General features: G+C 39.3%; 1 protein-coding gene and 1 long non-coding RNA gene across 3 annotated transcripts in view; one reads left to right on the top strand and one right to left on the bottom strand.

Annotated features, from left to right (window-relative positions):
• LOC135232941 (uncharacterized) overlaps window positions 1-21,103 on the top strand; it is a 58,344-nt gene that overhangs the window by 16,917 nt on the left and 20,324 nt on the right. The window lies entirely within an intron of this gene.
• SLC4A1AP (solute carrier family 4 member 1 adaptor protein) overlaps window positions 1,824-21,103 on the bottom strand; it is a 65,489-nt gene continuing 46,209 nt past the window's right edge. The window contains exons 8-14 of one of the 2 annotated variants that reach the window (XM_010592008.3): window positions 17,412-17,598; window positions 13,409-13,520; window positions 11,294-11,525; window positions 5,989-6,075; window positions 5,264-5,331; window positions 3,539-3,608; window positions 1,824-2,160 (exon numbers count right to left, since the gene is read on the bottom strand). In XM_010592008.3, coding sequence (XP_010590310.2) covers window positions 2,111-2,160; window positions 3,539-3,608; window positions 5,264-5,331; window positions 5,989-6,075; window positions 11,294-11,525; window positions 13,409-13,520; window positions 17,412-17,598 — 806 coding nt within the window. In that variant the 3' untranslated portion in view covers window positions 1,824-2,110. The other variant, XM_023550549.2, reaches the window with a different exon arrangement.

Below are 21,103 nucleotides of genomic sequence, written 5' to 3'. Positions count from 1 at the left end.
TGAAACTGAAAACTGTATGGCTTCCAAAGGCTACAATATTTACTATCTGGCCCTTAACAGGAAGTTTGGCAACTGTGCTCTAGAGGCTGCATGTTAGAATCACCTCGGGTGCTTTTAAAAGTTATCGCCTCAGAGATTCTAATTAAATTGGTCTGGGGTGATTTCCCTTGGTGATTCTAATACGCAGCGAAGGTGGATAATCACTGATCTAATCCAGTATTTTCTTTCACAGGTGAGGAAAGTCAGGCTCAGAAGTTAGGATCTGTCCCCTTTTTGTAGTTATGAATAACAACACTGACTTGACATGGCCCTATAGAGCACATCCACATCATTTGGTCCTTACAATAAAGTTGAAGTTCTGCTAGCATGAAGCATTACTGTCCCTGCTTCACAAAAGACAGATTTGAGGCTCAGGGATTTAAGTAATGTGCCCCAAGTCTCCTATTTAGTAGAAGGAAGCTAAGACTTTTGAACCCAAGTCCACTGACCACTGATGTTAATCCGTACAATGTGCGGGAGAGTTGGTTCTGACTCATAGAGACCCTATGTACAACAGAATGAAACAGAATTGTACAAGTTACATACTTATAATTTGGTACATGGAGTTCTATTTGTTTTCAGAGTCCCTAGACATGGGGCCATACCTATGTACTCTCCCCAGAATGTTTAGAAATCTGCTTTCTAAAGCAGTGAGCCCTAGTGTTTCCCAGGGCCACTGTGAGGTTAGAGTGCAGAGAAAAGGATGAGTGTGTGCGTGTGTGTGTGTGTGTCTATCCCCGTGCCCTTACTTCAACCAAAGTAGGTATATATGCACCTATTTTAAGTATTAAGGTTTCCACGTGCAATTCTGTTTGAACAGCTTCACCTTTAAAGACCACTGCACTGATCTGGCTCAGGTTTCTGTCTACTGTTTTCTTGATCCAACATGGCATGATCACTCTGTCCACAAATTCCTATCACTTCTTATATCATCAACCAGATCTTCCTTGCTGGTGTGAATGAAGTCCTCAATAACTGTTTCTGATAACACCTACATTCCTTTTAGAGATGAAGGACTTACCACTTTTAGCAAGCCAGGCATCCTGCATCTGTTGGTGTAACTGAAGTTTCTCATTACTGCTTTCTGCCCACCTCTGTGTAGATGTATAACCCTATTAGGAAAGCATCACCTTCTGTACCCTCTAGTGGGGCCACAGCATTTCCCCTGCCTGTTCATTAGGTCTGCCTTCAGCCTCATCCAAGTGCTCTTCACCTTGCTTCCACTCTTAGGCTTTCCTTTCCTGTGAAGTGAGGCATTACAATGGGGCAGGAGGCAGGAGGACAAGACACCTTCCTGAATAGCTTCATGATTCCAGAGAGGGAGGAACTGTTATTCCCCTCTCCAAAGAGGCAGAAGCCCCATACTGGGAAGAAGTTTCCTTGAGCTTATCTGGCCCCGTGCATGTGAGAAAGACTGACTAAACTGATGGGTCAGAGTCCTGGACATTCACAGGCTGTTTTTACCAGAACTGTGCCTGGGCGTGTGAGGTGGTGTGGTGGTCCTTCACGTTTCCTGATAGGGCAGAGTCTGTTCTCAAACCTGGCGGAAGATAACAGCTAGAGGGAGTAGGAAGTCCCATTGTGTATCCACTTTTAGTTCCAAGCATGACAGGGAAACCCAGGGTAACACCCATGGCATGACCTTGTATTTTAACACTTATTTGAGGAAGTAACATCAGTGAATTCTAGAGCCTAACTCCAGAAGTAGCCTATTGCTCATGAAGAATATAGTCCCTAAGACTTGATAAAAGAGTTTGTGACCTTAAATCAACATTAGAGACAGATTCGCCTTCTTGTTTTAATTGGGTCACTTTTCTAATTTCAGTTATTCTCAAAATACATGGCTCCTTTTTTACAAACATACATACACAAACACTTATAAACATAAATACCAAATCCAGGAGATTAATTAGGTGGGTAGACAGAAATAGGTAACGACGACAGAAGAAAAGACAGGTCACCAGATTTTATAAGTGATCATCTAACCCCTTCTCTGTCCATTCAACTTGACGTATTATCCCAAATATCCCACGTCACATGGTTCACAAGATCTTTTGGGATTCCGAAGCAATCAATAGCCATACTTGTCATTAAGATGGGTCCTGCCGTCACCACTTTGGCCTATATTAGAGTCCATAAAAAGAAAGAAATTCATTCACTTTTCAAAGTCAGGGAGAAAAACGGTATTTATACATCAATAAGCCAAAAGTAAACAGATAATTTTCTTCTATGATAAAAAATTTTACTTTATACAAGTTGAAAACACAGCCCTCTTTTTCACTCCTACCATTGTACTTATTAGCAGACAAAAAACAAATATGTCTAGTAACTAAATTTCTATTATTTCATTACTAAGTATATTAGAAACCCAATCCATAGAAAAAGCAACCTGTGATGAGCACCTCATACACTGCTTAAGGGCACAGCGTACATATGAGCATAAACTGGTAAATCCCTATAGAATGCAATTTGACAACATCTTAAAAACGTTGAGAGGCTTTGGTCCATCAAGTTAACTTTTATGAATATTTTTCTACGGGTGCACCTCTGCACTCACAAAATTAAATGTTCAAGTTTACTTATTGCAGAGTTGTTTGTAATGGCAAAAGATTACAAGCACATAAATGCCCATCATGGGACCTGGTTAAATAAGCAAAGGTATATCCATACCATAAAAAAGAACAAGAAATCTGTAAACAGCTATGGAAGGGTCTGCAAGATATAGTGTTAAGTGCAAAAAGGTGAAGACCATGCTTCCGTTTGCGTAAAAAAAGGGGGGGTGGTGGTGGTTTAAGTACTATACATTTAATTTCCTTTATAGGCATTTTATATAATATATATGTAAGAATTCTTAAGAAACTGATACTATTTGGTTGTATTTAGAGAAAAAAAAACTGGATAAATGAGGCACAGCCAGAAGAATTTTTTATTTAAATTAACTTAAATTTGAAAATATATACAAAATAAAGAGAAAAATATAATGAACTCCCACATACCCATCATCCAGCTTTCACAAATACTAATATATGGCCAATCCTGCTTTATCTCTTAACCCTTTCCCACCTTCCGTCTTCCTCCACCACTGGATTATTTAAGGTGAATCCCAGAAGTCATTTACTATGCACACTTGTATATGTATTTCTAGAAAATAAGCACTTTTTTAAAAAAACACAACTCAGCATCATTATCACACTTTAAAAAGATTAACAGTAATATCTTAGTACCATCAAATATCCAGCCAGTGTTCAACTTTATCTAACTGGCTCATGATTTTTTTATTTTTTTTACAGTTGTTTATTTGAATAAGGATCTAGTCAGGGCCCACAGATTATATTTGGCTGATATGTCTCTAGATCTTTTATATCTACCTGCTCCCCAAGTAGGGAGAATTTTCACTACATACTCTTGTAACTTTCTTATTTTGAACTTCAAATATATATTACCTATAGAAATATAAATAAATAAAACTGAAACAAAAAAAAAAGTAAAAACACTCTACCTTCAGGTGGGACCCATACACAGTAGTCTGGGTCATCTTCTGGATATTTGGAGGAAAGCGTTGGTGAATGCTGCAAAGAAAAGATGGTTTAGTCAAAATAATTACAATTCTAAGAATTATTGTCCTTATGGCTGCCAGTAAACAAACACTAACACAAAGCAGTTTCCATTAATAATCTTGACGTAAGCAATCCACCTAGGGGAGCATTCTCTCTCTGAACTTTGCTTCCATAGAGACTTAGCAAGCTGATTTTCAGTCAGTGAGAGTGATGTGTAAACAGTGGCAGCTGACACACTTCTGGTATGAATGCTACATGGTACAAGCCCCATAGAGGGCAATGTGGCCTTTGCCTTTTGACCTAGGAATCCCACTTGGGAGAATTTACTGTATACATACAAAATTATGCATATACAATGGTTATTTGTTATAGGACTGTTCTCACAGTAAAAGACTAGAAAAAACCCCAAGTGTCCATGTATGGGAAACTATTAGCTAGGGCACATCCAGACAGTAGAAAGCCCCTGATGTACCCATATAGATTGAAAAAAACAGGATGTAGAGCGGAGTACATTATATTTTACCTTTTGTATATTAAAAGGAAGAAAATAAGAATATAATTCAAATGTCCTTGTGTGGCATACTAGGATATGAAGGAGGAGTCGCAAATAAACTAATAAGAGAGATAACTTGTATGTGAAGAGTTATAGGGAACAGAGTGGATGGGGACTAGGGTTGGAGTAAGAATAGAGAATTCGAAACACAAAAATTGAAAAATAAAAGAAAAAGAGTAGCTGCTGAGGCTGCTTACGTACAATCAAACACCTAATGGGATTTGGTTCCTTGGTTTGGAGGTTCAGGGTCACAGTTTCAAAGGACATCCCAGTTAATTGGCCTAATAACGTGTTTAGTGCTTTTTTCTACCTCCTAGCTCCTTGCACAGTGCCTGAGGTCGTAAAAGCTTGCAAGGGACATACAAGGCACAACACTTGGTCCCTATTCACCTGGAGCAACAGAGGAAGAAGAGCAATCAGGAATAGGAGGATATGGAATGTGTGGCTAACTGCTTCCATGAACAACTGCCTCCTTTGCCGTGAGACCAGAAGAACTGGATAGTGCCTGACTATCATTATCGAAACATTTTGATCAAAGATTCCATAGAAGAATTCTGATCAAAAAGGGGAAAACAGCAAACAAAATTTCGAAGTCTCATGGACTCTAGACTTTCTGGAGCTATGGAGGGTGGACAAACTCCTCAAACTATTGCCCTGAGATAATCTTTATACCATAAGCCAAAAATATCCCCTGAAGTCATCTTAAAACCAAACAATAGTTTAGACTAACTGGTAAAAAAGGTCAGCCTTGAGCATTATGCTTTTTTAAAAGCTATCTACATGGGATCAAATTGACAACTTTTTTTTTGGCAACTTGAAAGATTAGATAGGAACCTTAAAGGGCAGTGAGCTTATGTTAATGAGGGAGGAACAATTCAGAAAAGGAGAGTGAGCATGGTTGCACAACTCAATGTCATTGAATTGTACATGTAGAATTGTTGTCAACTGCTGTATGTTTTGCTGTGTATATTCTCAACAACAACAATAAAATAAATAAAAGAGAGCCCAAATTCCTAGGAGATGGGGTTATAAGGCAGTTGAGAACTCTGGTAAGCTCAGTTCCCAAGACCCCTTCTGGACATGGTCCACGACAAAGGGATTCATCCTTACTTACCTTGCTTGGACCAGCAGCTTTCTTTTTCTTCAATTCATCTCTGCTTTTCTCGCATTCATTCTTTAATGCTATTTTTTTTTTAAAAAGGGAAAAAAGAGGCAGTAGTTGTTTTTAAAAAAAGTAATAAAGAAAGGAAAAGTTCCTCACAAGAAAGCATTATCATTATCAAATAAAACATGTCAGTGACAATTCAATTCTCAAAAATTTCTTCTACTACCATAAAAACTGTATGAAGACTTTTCCCTTCAATAATAACTAGTTTTCAAATCCTAAGGTTACTCTACAAGCTTGCATATAATCACACCATCTGAAAAGGCAAAGGAAAATCAGGCTGATTTTATTATTGCACAGTTTAACCATTACTGCAAAGCCAGAAAAAAGAAATCTTTTACTAGGCTGACATTTCATCCAATTTCTTTTAATACCTTTAGAATGACACCCATGATAGGCATCTAACTCCGGGCAATATAAAACTGTGGAGGGCTTTGCATGGCCAGAGGGAAGCATAAAGGTATTAGGTGCTTTGTAAGTCAATGACAGGGAACTCAGGAGGTAGAAGAGGAATAAAGAAAGGCAAATGGGATGGCACCAAACCCAAACTTCTCACATTATCCAGGGCCCCGGATGCAGCACTGACCCAGGGTCTATAAGGCCACTGTCTCTCCTCCACAGACTAGACAGCTGCCTGTATGCAGAGCAATGATGGAGTGGGCTGTACTACCTACCTGAGGGCTCCTGGAATGAGGGAGCTATTTCACTAGTCTCTTGGTCATCTTCATTCTGCTCCACCTGGCTGAGTTGAGACATGTTTTCTATACAAAGTAGTACCAAGCATATTATTATCTAGTTCATGGTGGATAGTTCAGAAAACAAAACAAAACAAAAACAGCTAAATACAGAAATAATCATCTAGTTTTACTATCATCAGCTTCTACCGACCTTAATTAGGTCTTCAAGAAATGTGCTTCCAGATGTCTACCAGAGAACCACACATTTTCCACTTAAAAAACTGGCCAACTTTGATGCACAGCTTTTTGGTAATACTTACAAAAGTCTTAAAAATGTACATTCTCTTTGGCCTAGAAATTCTACTTCTAGAAAATTATTCAAAGAAAATAATCAGAGATGAACATCAAGATTTATTATACTATATATTATACTACACGAGTATGTTTATAAGAGCAAAAAAATGAAGAAGTAACCTACCTGTCTAACACCAGGAAGGTGATTATGTAAATTATGGCATTTGCATGTTATGGGCCACTATCCCCCTTATTAAAGACCATATTTTAAAAGAATATTTTAAGACATAAGAAAAACAGACTATAAAATAACATGCATAATACAATCTCAATGTTGTAAAAAATAAATACAGGGACAAAAAGGACTAGTGTATCCTTCACCAGGGGCAGATTTATTAATGATTTTCTCTTATAAAGCAAATTTTTAAATCTGTAATAGTTTTACATACGCATATTTACTTCAGTGTCCTTAACACAATAATTATTGTTCCCCTTCCTGATGACCATGTGGGTGGTGATAAGAAATCTGTTTATGTATCACCCTCACAATGTATGGACCAAAGAGCAGACTCAGAAAGAAAGTATGTATAAGTACCTCAATATTTCTGAAAAGGCCAGGCATTCTGCCAATATCTAAACAAAGGAGAATGCAAATACAAAAGATTTACCTCTCACAGATGAGGAAACAGTAACTTTTATGTTTCTCAAACAACCAAAGGTGATTCAAAAGAAGAGCTGCATGCAGGCCTGGTATTTTTATGCAGACAAGCCTGGTTCCTTTCAAAAGTACAGATGCATGCACTCCCACATACATTTAATGCCAATTTTTACTGTTGTTCCACACGCTCCCTATTTTCTGAGAGGTCTTAATCTTGCTAAGCAGTTTGGCTAATCTTGGCATTTCTCAGGAAAATAAACCCTGTAGTTGACAAGGGGCAAGAGATATTAGAAAAATAAACAACGATATCTGGGGGTGGGGTTGCAGAAGATTTGTCTTCTTTGGATTTTTAAGTATTACCTAAAGTTTCTATAATGGCCATAAATTTCTTTTATAATCAGAAAAAGATATTTAAAAATCAATCAATTTCGTCTTTCAATTTTGGTCATCAAATCTTTGCTGATGTGACATATTACAGGGTTGCCAACCAATGTCATAAAACAATATGTGTATTAATTGTATAACAAGAAACTAATTTGCTCTGTAAACCTTCATCTAAGGCACAATTTAAAAAAAAAAACTTGGCTGAAGTGGGGGAATACTATGTGCCAGGTTCTCTGCTAGGTATCAAAGACAAAAAAAAAAAAAAAAAGAAGACATGATCCTTTTTGAGAAGTTTAGTCTAGTGGGTATATTATGCTTAACTTCTCTTTTAGGGATGGGAAAAAAAAAATGAGTAACGGGAAGCTTATCCCCAGACCACCTGATCAGGCCTCATCATCCACCCTATTCTACTGCTTTCCAACTCATGCCATGGTAACAGCTTGGGATTGTCCTGTATTAGCTGTGGCTTGAGATTCCACAGCTTTCAATTTTCTGTAGTACTGGTATGGGCTGGAAATACCTGCCCTTAATCTGCAATGCCCCCATGTCTGTCAGTTTGTCATACTGTGGGGACTTGTGTGTTGCTGTGATGCTGGAAGCTATGCCACCAGTATTCAGATACCAGCAGGGTCACCCATGGAGGGCAGGATTCAGCTGAGCTTCCAGACTAAGACAGACTAGGAAGAAGGACCCGACAGTCTACTTCTGAAAAACATTAGCCAGTGAAAACCTTATGAATAGCAGCGGAACATTGTCTGATACTGTGCTGGAAGATGAGCCCCCCAGGTTGGAAGGCACTCAAAAGATGACTGAGGAAGAGCTGCCTCCTCAAAGTAGAGTCGACCTTAATGACATGGAAGGAGTAGAGCTTTCGGGACCTTCATTTGCTGATGTGGCACGACTCAAAATGAGAAGAAACAGCTGCAAACATCCATTAATAATTGGAACCTGGAATGTACGAAGTATGAATCTAGGAAAATTGGAAATCTTCAAAAAAGAAATGGAATGCATAAACATCGATATCCTAGGCATTAGTGAGCTGAAATGGACTGGTATTGGCCACTTTGAATCGGACAATCACATAGTCTACTATGCTGGGAATGACAACTTGAAGAGGAATGGTGTTGCATTCATCGTCAAAAAGAACGTTTCAAGATCTATCCTGAAGTACAACACTGTCAAAACAGGATAATATCTATATGCCTACAAGGAAGACCAGTTAATACCACTATTATTCAAATTTACGCACCAACCACTTGGGCCAAAGATGAAGAAACAGAAGATTTTTATCAGCTGCTGCGGTCTGAAATGGATCGAACCTACAATCAAGATGCATTGATAATTACTGGTGATTGGAATGCAAAAGTTAGAAACAAAGAAGAAGGATCAGTAGTTGGAAAACATGGCCTTGGCGACAGAAACAATGCCAGAGATCAAATGATAGAATTTTGCAAGACCAACAACTTCTTCATTGCAAATACCTCCTCTTTCACTAACATAAATGGCGACTATACACATGGACCTCGCCAGATGGAACACACAGGAATCAAATTGACTACATCTGTGGAAAGAGACGATGGAAAAGCTCAATATCATCAGTCAGAATGAGGCCAGGGGCCAACTGTGGAACAGACCATCAATTGCTCCTATGCAAGTTCAAGCTGAAACTGAAGAAAATCAGAGCAAGTCCACGAGAGCCAAAATATGACCTTGAGTATATCCCACCTGAATTTAGAGACCATCTGCACAATAGATTTGATGCATTGAACACTAGTGACCGAAGGCCAGATGAGTTGTGGAATGATATCAAGGACATCATCCATGAAGAAAGAAAGAGGTCACTGAAAAGACAGGAAAGAAAGAAAAGACCAAGATGGATGTCAGAGGAGACTCTGAAACTTGCTCTTGAGCATTGAGCAGCTAAAGCAAAAGGAAGAATTCATGAAGTAAAAGAACTGAACAGAAGATTTCAAAGGTCCTCTCGAGAAGATAAAGTAAAGTATTATAATGACATGTGCAAAGAGCTGGAAATGGAAAACCAAAAGGGAAGAACACACTCGGCGTTTCTCAAGCTGAAAGAACTGAAGAAAAAATTCAAGCCTCGAGTTGCAATAGTGAAGGATTCCATGGGAAAAATATTAAACAACACAGGAAGCATCAAAAGAAGATGGAAGGAATACATAGAGTCATTATACCAAAAAGAATCAGTCAGTGTTCAACCATTTCAAGAGGTAGCATATGATCAGGAACTGACAGTACTGAAGGAAGAAGTCCAAGCTGCTCTGAACGCACTGGCGAAAAACAAGGCTCCAGGAATTGATGGAATATCAATTGAGATGTTTCAACAAACAGATGCAGCACTGGAGGTGCTCATTTGTCTATACCAAGAAATATGGAAGACAACTTCCTGGCCAACTGACTGGAAAAGACCCATATTTATGCCTATTCCCAAGAAAGGTGATCCAACCGAATGTGGAAATTATAGAACAATATCATTAATATCGCACGCAAGTAAAATTTTGCTTAAGATCATTCAAAAATGGCTGCAGCAGTATATCGACAGGGGACAGCCAGAAATTCAGGCTGGTTTCAGAAGAGGACGTGGAACAATTGCTGATGTCACATGGATTCTGGCTGAAAGCAGAGAATACCAGAAGGATGTTTACCTGTGTTTTATTGACTATGCAAAAGCATTTGACTGTGTGGATCATAACAAACTATGGATAACACTGGGAAGAATGGGAATTCCAGAACACTTAATTGTGCTCATGAGGAACCTTTACATAGATCAAGAGGCAGTTGTTTGGACAGAACAAGGGGATACTGATTGGTTTAAAGTCAGGAAAGGTGTGCGTCAGGGTTGTGTTCTTTCACCATACCTATTTAATCTGTATGCTGAACAAATAATCCGAGAAGCTGGACTATATGAAGAACGGGGCATCAGGATTGAAGGAAGACTCATTAACAACCTGCGTTATGCAGGTGACACAACCTTGCTTGCTGAAAGTGAAGAGGACTTGAAGAATTTACTAATGAAGATCAAATACCACAGCCTTCAGTATGGATTACATCTCACCATAAAGAAAACAAAAATCCTCACAGCTGGACCAATGAGCAACATCATGATAAATGGAGAAAAGATTGAAGTTGTCAAGGATTTCATTTTACTCGGATCCACAATCAACAGCCATGGAAGCAGCAGTCAAGAAATCAAAAGAGATGCATTGCATTGGGAAAATCTGCTGCGAAGGACCTCTTCAAAATGTTGAAGAGCAAAGATGTCACCCTGAAGACTAAGGTGCGCCTGACTCAAGCCATGGTAATTTCAATCGCATCATATGCATGTGAAAGCTGGACAATGAATAAGGAAGACCGAAGAAGAGTTGACGCCTTTGAATTGTTGTGCTGGCAAAGAATATCGAATATACCATGGACTGCCAAAAGAACAAACAAATCTGTCTTGGAAGAAGCACGGCCAGAATGCTCCTTAGAGGCAAGGATGGCAAGACTGCATCTTACATACTTTGGACATGTTGTCAGGAGGGATCAGTCCCTGGAGAAGGACGTCATGCTTGGCAGAGTACAGGGTCAGCGGAAAAGAGGAAGACCCTCAACGAGGTGGATTGACACAGTGGCTGTAACAATGAGCACAAGCATAACAACGATTGTAAGGATGCCGCTGGACCGGGCAGTGTTTCGTTCTGTTGTGCATAGGGTTGCTATGAGTCGGAAGCGACTCGATGGCACCTATCAACAACAACAACAACAATCTGCAATGGGGATAAATAATGACTGGCAGGCAAAGGAGGAAGGCCAAGAAAGTATGGTTCCTTAGCACAGAGACAGCTTTATCACATATACACAATCAAAAGGCACAAGCAAGAGCTGGGTTTCCTTTTTCAAGCCTACCCACAATTAATGCAATTGTCCCACTGAGTAGCACTGGAAGGAGAGGAAAGCTATTACCATGGCCTTTGGTTTCTTTAGAACATGTGAAATCTGTGGGAAGGCTAGCTTCCTGGACTGCTGCTTCTGGCTCTATCTCCTGCTGTAGCGCACTGCTTCCATCTTCCATTTTTTTCTTTTCATACTTCTTCATCTCCTCTTCCTCCTCCTCTTCCTCTTCTTCTTCTACTTCAGGCTCATCTTTCATTCTCATTAGAGCTGGAGGGAGTTCTGGACGTTTAGGGGGTAACTTCTATAAGGGAAACAAAACCGTGAACAAGTAGTTCTATATAATGATAAAAAAAAAACCACTGTAGAATGTCTAACGTTTCTAGACTGATAAACCTTACAGAGGTCTGCTGAAAGTAGGACATTCAAATAGTATTTTATCCATCTATGACCCTTAGCAAGTATCTTTATTTTAGTCTCTAAGGTCAAAAGAATATAAACTATAAAACACTTGAAGCACCTTGTAGGGAACGAAAACATTTATTTGAGCACCAGCTGCAAGAGTCCTGTCCTAGGGATTGGACTGGACTGGACTGTAAGATAGACAACGATACTGGTGATGAGTGAGCTTCTTGGCTCAAGTGGACACTTGCGTCTATGTGGGCAACTCCTGTCTGGTGGGGGGATGAAACTTTCACCGAAAGCACAATAAAAAAAAAAAGAATGTGATCAATGTTACTGAATTACAAATGTAAAACTGTTGAATTGGTGTAGTATGTTTTGTTGTGTATACTTTCACCACAATTTAAAAAAAAAAGACAGTTCTTAAAAAAAAGTTCTGTCCTATTACCCCTCATGTATTAAAGGATCTTAATTTATTACAAAATCTTCTAGGGACTAAGTCAAAGTCAAATACACATTACTAAGAAATAAATCATTTGTGCTGCTTTTTCATTTAGAGCTAACACATAATTTCAAGGAAACAAAAGATGTAAATCAGTAAAACAGATCCTGAAAAAAAGGAAGACATTTCTTAAAGAGTAAGTCCAAATATTCTAATCAAGACCTTTCAAAAAAAGTAATTATTAGAAAAGGTTGATCAAAGTTAAGGAATAGAGAGATGGTACCAAATTATACCTAGGATATATCATCTTTTTAACATAGGGTTAGTTCAGTAAAGAAGCCCTGGTGGCACAGTGGTTAAATGCTGGGCTGCTAACCAGAAGATCGTGGTTTGAACCCACCAGCCACTTCGAGGGAGAAAGATGTGGCAGTCTCCTTCCGTGAAGATTTACAGCCTTAGATACCCTACAGAGTCACAGTGAGTCGGAATCAACTCAACAGCAGTGGGTTTTTGGGTTTTAGTTCAGTAATTCTGTAAGAAGAGCTTTTTGTGAAGAGTTTTCCTTCTATTTAAAATGTAAGCATTCCATCCCACAGACACACAGAAAAGCTTCCATCTGAGATAAATCCCATACCCATTCAGCCCATATAGCTGAGACTGCAGACCTCTGCCACCAGAGGGCAGATTACCCTAGTTCAAAGTTAACCTCTTTTGGGTGGGGAAAATTTCTTAAAAAGGTAAATCTATGAATACAGTAAGAATGTATATAAAGTGAAACCACACCTCAGTGAGGTGTTACAGGATAGTAGAAAGATCATGAAACTCAACAGGCGGAAAACCTGGATTTAATTCCCAGTGCAGCTATTTACTGATCATCTTGTATTTAACCTCTCTGAAATCTGTTTCTTCAGCTGGTAGAGGTATTAATTCTCACACTTCATAAAGTTGTTGGAAGGATTAAATGAAGTATGGAAAATCAGGTGCATAGACTGTTACTAACAAATATTAGTTGAGTCTGAATATTATATCTATGCATTAGGGAAAAAGTATTTAACATAGGAGGACCCTTCCTTAAATATAGCAATCATCACAGATTAATAAACTGGTATTCTAATTTACAAATCAGTTACTTGCAAACTGATTGGCTTAAACTGATTCATCAATTCTTGATAACCCTAAGATGATCAGAAGAATACAAAAACCAAATCTTGAAGATGCAATCACACCAAAGCCCAGGTAATGACAATGGAATGAACCATTTGCGCTTCCAGAAGAAAAGAGACAAAAAATAGCTCCAGGATAACTCAAGAGCCAGAAGTTCAAAGCCCTGACCCACAACTTACCCCTACTGTTCCAGTTTTTAATTTGAATTTGCTTCCCCCTTTCATGGCACCAAAGAGAGGCAGTGTAAGCTTTTTAGCTTTGTTTTCTGAATCTGTGAGCTGATTTTCAGTCCTAGAAAGAAAGAGTAATTATACATATTTATTTCAATGAGTCCAAGGTTATATTTAAAAATACCATGACAATGACAAAGAAACTTTTGGCAAAACAAAAATTATCACAAAACGAATGTCTAAGTGAACAACAATAAGAACAAGGTATGCAGGCCAGCAGAGTCTGAATGAATATACCACAACAGCATGGATTGTCAAGTCACAGACACAGAGCTATTAAGTGTAAGATAAAGCTGCTACCTTATTCTAGTAATTTGCAACATACTACGAGACTTAACATTCATAAAGTGATGGTTACAGTACAAAGGTCACTGGCAGAGGAGAACACATAAGCATGACCCCACTCCTTCCAAGCAGCAGGTGAACCCATGTATCAAGCCCTATTTCTCACCAACCTCTGCAGAGGCTCACAGTGTCTCACTTGTCTGCTTCACGCTCATCACAGCCATACACAACTGCGCTGAGCAAAGAAGTTAAAAAAAGAAAAGTGTATGTGTATGGGGGAGGTGGGGAGGACGCCCTGTGTGATAAGTAATGACAAAGCCTGTGAGAGACCCTGGTGAGCTTGTCAGCATTCTCACTGGCTGAAGACACAGTGAAACCTGGGAGAGCTGGAACTCTATGGGATGGCTTTGTTTTTCCAGGTCTTCTGAGTTTTTTGCTTTGACAGTGTGCAGTTACCACTTTTCTATTGCTCTCTATTTAGTGGAAAATATTTTGAGCTTTCCTTCTCAACAGGTTTCCACCTTACAAAGGTTCCAGCTTTTGCAGGTTTTACCGCAGCTATACAAGCTAAGCTTACCAGTGCAAGGCTGAGAAAGAGCAAAAAGAAGGGATAGTAGAAATTAGAAAAGTGAGGGAGCAGGGGAGAAGAGTAAACACCACAGAGAAGGCAGCTGTGTTGATAATACACTCGGAGAGTAGGCAGAAGTCAGTGAGACAGCAGGAGGAGAATGGCCGTAGCAGGCCAGGGAAGACAGCCCTATGCTTTCTTCACATCCACCACAGGGCAGCCCTGCAATCTAGTGTATCGGGGCAGTTCAGGCACTCCTGACTCAAAAAAAGTGTGACAAGAAAATGGCTACCCCGCCCCCACTGAAGCCCAGGGTCTCACGTGGGAAGGAGAGAGAGAAGGCATACACACAGACTGACAGCAGGAGGGGGCCTGATGATTTGTCTTCCAGCTCAGAACACCCCAGTGGGGCTGATTCATCAAGTTAAAAAATTAGAGTTGGAATGAAAATTTGCTGCTTATTTGTTCACTCTAGACAATGCTTGCTGGATTTTTACTTTCTGTCCACAAAGTCAATGTTACAAATCGTTGCTAATAACAATAGAAACAATACATATTATGACAGTGATAGCGACAATAATACATCTATGCCAGCACTTTGTTAAGTGCCATTCATTCAATCTTTGCAACATCATTACCTCCAGTTCACAGATGACGAAAGCAAGGATCAAAGAAACAGCATAACTTGCCCAAAAAGTAATTGATAGAGTCGAGAATTAAAGCCAGGAAGTCTAACTCTAATACTAACCTATCTCCTCACTATCAGTAAGAAAATTCAAATATTATCTGGGTCAAACGAACTTTTATAGGCTGATCCATCAATCAGTGTAAGGAGCCCGTGTGGCACAAACAGTTAAAAACTTGGCTGTTAACCGAAAGGCTGGAGGTTCGAGCCCACCCAACAGGTCTGGGGGAAAAACACCTGGCGATCTGCTTCTGTAAAGATAACAGCCAAGAAAACCCCATGGAGCAGTTCTACTCTGTCACATGGGTTTGCTAGGAATCAAAAATAACTCTATGGCACCTAACAACAATAATAACAGGAATCATTGTATTAAATATCTAAGTATCTAAACTACACACAAACCTACTAGAAACTTGGGTATAAATTTTCTATACAGATGATCAAGGGCTCCAGAAGTATTATTTCATCTCTATATCTATATAATATCTAGTTACTCTTCTATGTAATGCCCCCAGTATCACGTTACACGGGGGCGGATGGGGGGGAGGACAGGACACTAATGAATGCTTACTGACAATGTGAAGCGTTGCTGTCCAACAGAGCTTTCTGCAATGATGGAAATGTGGAAACTGTCAATTTCCACACTGTCCTGCTGCAGATGTTGGCTGCTACACCTGTGCCTTTCTCAGGAGGACTGCTACACCACCCAACTCTTCCTCTCCCCACCAGGCCTCTCTCACTCCCTCACAGCTTTCTCCTGAGATCATTCCTTCAATAAATCCTTGTACAAGAATCCCTGTCTCAGGTCTGTTTTGGGGGAGCCTGACTTAAACCTATCTTATGCACATACAGTGACCTACCTACATGTCCTTACCCCACCACCATTTCTTATACTGACAATGCCTCTCCTATACACTGGTCTGCGGCTTGCCACTGCTACTTAATATATCTTGGAAATGTTTCCACATAGTACGTAAATAGTTGCCTCATTCCTTTTTATAGCTACATGATATTCTATTGTACATCTATATTTATTTAGCCCTTCCCTTTTGATAAACGTTTAGGTGGTTTCTAACATTTTACTATTATAAACGATGCTGAAATCTATATCATTTACTAAGAACGTGAGTATACATGTAGAATAAATTTCTAAAAATGAAATTGTTAGGTCAAAGGCCACGGGCATTTATAATTGGGGTAGATACGCCAGTTTGTCCTCTATAGGGACTGTATTCATTTGTTCTTCCAAGACCAATATAAAAAAGTGCCTTTTCATCATAGCTTCACCTACGTAGTATATTATTAGACTTAGGAAGCCCTGCCGATTCCATAGACTAAGAAATGGTATTACATTGTAACTATCTGTATTTGTTTCAAAATGAGTGAGTTCGACCATCACTTTATATAGCTAATAGTTATTTGTGTTTTTTTTTTTTTAACCCGTGTCCTGTCAGTCAATATTCTTTGCCCATTTTTCTCTAGGGTGGTTAGTTGCCTATTACTTATCATTCACAAGTAGTCTTCACATACTAGGGAAATCAGGCTTTTGTGCCTATGTACTAAAAGGTAAAGTAAAAACCTTCAGAGCCTTCCAGTGAGCCAGGAATCAATATAATTTTCTCCAAAAATCCTCTAGCAGTCTATATTTCACAAATGAAATGGATTTTTAGTTGATCTATGAAACCACTGCCTACTGTACTTTAATGTTTCTTGTATTACATTTCTATTAAAGAATGATTATCTAAGATAAAGGTCCCTGGGTGGTACAAGCAGATTGCAGTTAGATGCTAACATATAGGTTGGCACTTCAAACCCACCCAACGGCTCTGTGAAAGAAAGGCCTGGCAATCTACTTCCATAAAGATTACAGGCAAGAAAACCCTATGGAGCAGTTCTACTCTGTAACACGTGGGGTTGTCTTGAGTCAGAATTTACAGCAGCAGGTTTGGTAGGGTTTTTTTTTTTGGTACCTGAGACAAAGATATAATTCAAAATGTTATCTATGCAAATGAAGTCCTGCTACATGCTACAGCATGAGTGAACCTTGAAAACATTATGCTGAGTGAACTCGATCACAAAAAGACAAATATTATATGATCTCACTCATGAAATATCTAGAATAGGCAAATGTATAGAGACCAAAGCTTATTATCAGTTCCCAGGGGCACGAATGAGTGAGGAAGGGAAGGAGGGTCATTGTTTAGGAAGCACTGAGTTTCTGTTTGATGATGAGAAATTAGGCAAAAGATATTGACAATGATTGTACAATATGATTAATGTAATTGATGTCACTAAATTATACATGTGAAAAACATTAAATTGGCGAACGTTTTATATATGTTTTACAACAATTAAAACTGTTATCTATGCTAATTTAGGCTTCTTTAAAATTCCAAATAGAATCTAAGACTTACTTTTTTAGCTCTGGAATCTCTGCTGGCTTTACAATTTTTATCAAACCTTTAAGTCTTTGTTGTTCTTTCCTCAGTTCAAAGGTTCTCAAGTGAAGTTTCTTCCGGGACACACCATCTAACGCACTTCCTGATTTCATTTCTGACATAAACGCATCTAAAGAATCCTGAGACGGTGACTCTGATAGAGCTGCCCAAGAAAGGGATAATACATGTTTAAAAAGACAGCACCAGATGGCAGAGTAGTCAGACGCTTCCAGGGGTCCCTCTTATGACAAAGACGTGAAAAAACAAGTAAAACGATTATATTTATGACAAGCTAGGAGCCCTGAAAATCAAAGGCAAAGTCAGAAAATGGACTGACAGGCAGGGGGAGGGAAATACAGTTCAGAAATGGGGAGGAGTTGCCAGACCTGAATCGCCAGGAACCCTCAGGCACCATTCCCTGGAGTGACCGCAGCAGGGCTGACAATAGCATTCCAGACATGGTTTCCACAGGGAGAGAAAGCGAGCCACACAGCCTACTCATACCTCCAGAACCAGAGAAGAATGGTGCACTTGGCAAAAGCTAAGTACTTGTGTTTATTTTACGATGCCCCCAGCCCCCAAGCAGGCTTCAGTGGCTGCCGATTTCCCTGGGTCTGAAATAGGTCCTGCTGCATGCCCTGAGCCATTCCCCGGCCTTGGAGAAGGAATCAATTCACAGTTGGAGGAAAAGATAATCTGCCAGCTCCACTAAGCTGGGGAGCTCAGGACAGAAGCAGCTCCTGTCCAGGCATAAACAGTCCATGGACCCTGAATACCTTTCTCCCCTGCATGGACCTGAGTGGGCCTATTTCAGGAGAATAGGCCCTTGCTGGCAGACTGCAACTGTTTCAGATTTGCGGTGAAGAGGTGTGTTTGATACCGTTTTGCCTATTAAACAAGATCCTCGCCTGCCCACATCAGGGGCCTAAGGACTGGCGAATCCACCCATGTCACTTAGCCACCCAAAACAGGGGTCCAAGGATAAGTGGTACCTCCCAGTCCTTACAACCAAAGCATTGGGTGCCCATGGTCTAGCTGCAGAACCCACTCATGTGTGCACTCTAGGGGACAGGGACACGCTTCCCTCACAGACACTCGGAGTAGGGTTGTTAGCCCCCTGCCTTGTTCAGAGCCTGACCCCCTGCTGCAACCAGATACCTGTACCTACACCAAGCAACACTGCCCTTCTAAGACTGAAGGACAAAGCCTGTACCACACACTTGATGACCAACTACCTGGACACCTGAGCTGAAACCATACAAGAAAAGTGAATGGACTTCTGGGTTCATATACATGATATAACTGCTCTAGCCATCTGGTGACAAGACATTAGAGCTTCAAAGGAGAAAATAATCAAGCTAGCTCACTCAAGCAGCCGATTGGGGCATATCAAAACAAAACAAAGCAAGAAGCTACGAAACAGTAAGCAAACATAAAATAAGCTAATACAAAAACTTATAGATGGCTTGGAGACACCAGTCAATACCAAATTACATAAAGAAGCAGACCATGATTGCTTCAACAAGCTCTCAAAACAAAGAACCAAGGGATCTTCTGGATGAAGGTGCATTCCTGAAATTACCACATGGAGAACACAAAAGATTAATGCAGAACTCTTCAAGACATCACGAATGAGATCAGTAAGGAGATCAGGCAAAATGCAGAATGAGCCAAAGAACACAGAGATAAAACACCTGAAGAAATTAAAAAGGTTATTCAGGAACATAATAAAAAATTCAACATTAGAAAAACAATTAATGTAATCCATCATTTAAATAAAACAAAAGACAAGACCACCTGATCTTAGCAATCGATGCAGAAAAGGCATTTGACAAAGTTCAACACCCATTCATGAAAAAAACTCTCAGCAAAATAGGAATAGAAAGAAAAGTCCTCAACATAATAAAGGGCATTTATACAAAGTCAACAGCCAATATCATCCTAAATGGAGAGAGTCTGAAAGCATTCCCCTTGAAAACAGGAACCAGGCAAGGATGCCCTTTATTACCACTCTTATTTAACATTGTTCTGGAGTTCATAGCCAGAGCAATTCAGCTAGATAAATAAATAAAGTGCACCCAGATTGGTAAGGATCTTTATTTGCAGATGACATGATCTTATACACAGAAAACCCTAAAGAATCCTCAAGAAAACTACTAAACTAATAGAAGAGTTCAGCAGGGCACCAGGATACAAGATAAACATACAAAAATCAGTTGGATTCCTCTACGCCAAGAAAGAGAACATCGAAGAGGAAATCACCAAATCAATACCATTTACAATAGCCCCCAAGAAGATAAAATACTTAGGAATAAATCTTACCAGAGACGTAAAAGAGCTATACAAAGAAAACTACAAGACGCTAGTACAAGAAACCAAAAGAGACCTACATAAGTGGAAAAACATACCTTGTTCATGGATAGGAGGATGTAACATTATAAAAATGTCTATTCTACCAAAAGCGATCTATAGATACAATGCAATTCCGATCCAAATTCCAATGACATTTTTTAATGAGATGGAGAAGCAAATCACCAACTTCATATGGAAGAAAAAGAGGCCCCAGATAAGTAAAGCATTACTGAAAAAGAAGAGCAAAGTGGGAGGCCTCACACTACCTGACTTTAGAACCTATTATACCACCACAGTAGTCAAAACAGCCTGGTACTGGTACAACACATACATAAACCAATGGAAAAGAGTTGAGAATCCAGACATAAATCTATCCACATATGAGCAGCTGATATTTGACAAAGGCCCAAAAGCAGTAAAATGTGGGAAAGACAGTCTCTTTAACAAATGATGCTGGCATAACTGGATATCCACCTAGAGAAAAATGAAACAAGACCCATACCTCATACCATGCACAAAAACTAAGTCAAAATGGATCAAAGACCTAAATATGGAATCTAATACAATAAAGATCATAGAAGAAAAAATAGGGACAACGTTAGGAGCCCTAATACATGGCATAAACATTATACCAAACACTACTAACAATGCACAAACACCAGAAGAGAAACTAGATAACTGGGAGCTCCTAAAAAATCAAACACCTATGCTCATCCAAAGACTTCACCAAAAAAGTAAAAAGATTACCTACGGTCTGGGAAAAAGTTGTTTCTATGATATTTCCGGTCAGCATCTGATCTCTAAAATCTACATGAGACTGCAAAAAGTCAACAAAGAAAAGACAACCCAATTAAAAAAATGGGCAAAGGATATAAACAGGCACTTCACTAAAGAAGATATTCCGGTAGCTAACAGATACATAAGGAAATGCTCACGATGACTAGCCATTAGAAAAATGCAAATCAAAAGTACAATGAGATTCCATCTCACTCCAACAAGATTAGCACTAATTCAAAAAAACACGAAATAATAAATGTTGGAAAGGTTATGGAGAGACTGGAACATTTATACGCTGTTGGTAGGAATATAAAATGGTACAAATGCTTTGGAAATCCATTTGGCGCTTCCTTAAAAAGCTGGAAATAGAACTACCACACAATCTAGCAATCCGACTCCTTGGAATACATCCTAGAGAAATAAGAGCCTTTACATGAACAGATATATGCACACCCATGTTCACTGCAGCACTGTTTACAATAGCAAAAAGATGGAAGCAACTAAGGTGCCCATCAATGGATGAATGGATAAATAAAGTA

The sequence above is a fragment of the Loxodonta africana genome, chromosome 12 (genome assembly GCF_030014295.1).
Source record: "Loxodonta africana isolate mLoxAfr1 chromosome 12, mLoxAfr1.hap2, whole genome shotgun sequence".
Classification (NCBI taxonomy): domain Eukaryota; kingdom Metazoa; phylum Chordata; class Mammalia; order Proboscidea; family Elephantidae; genus Loxodonta; species Loxodonta africana.
The sequence above is the reverse complement of the archived record's forward strand: the minus strand, read 5'-3'. Positions and strand labels throughout refer to the sequence as shown.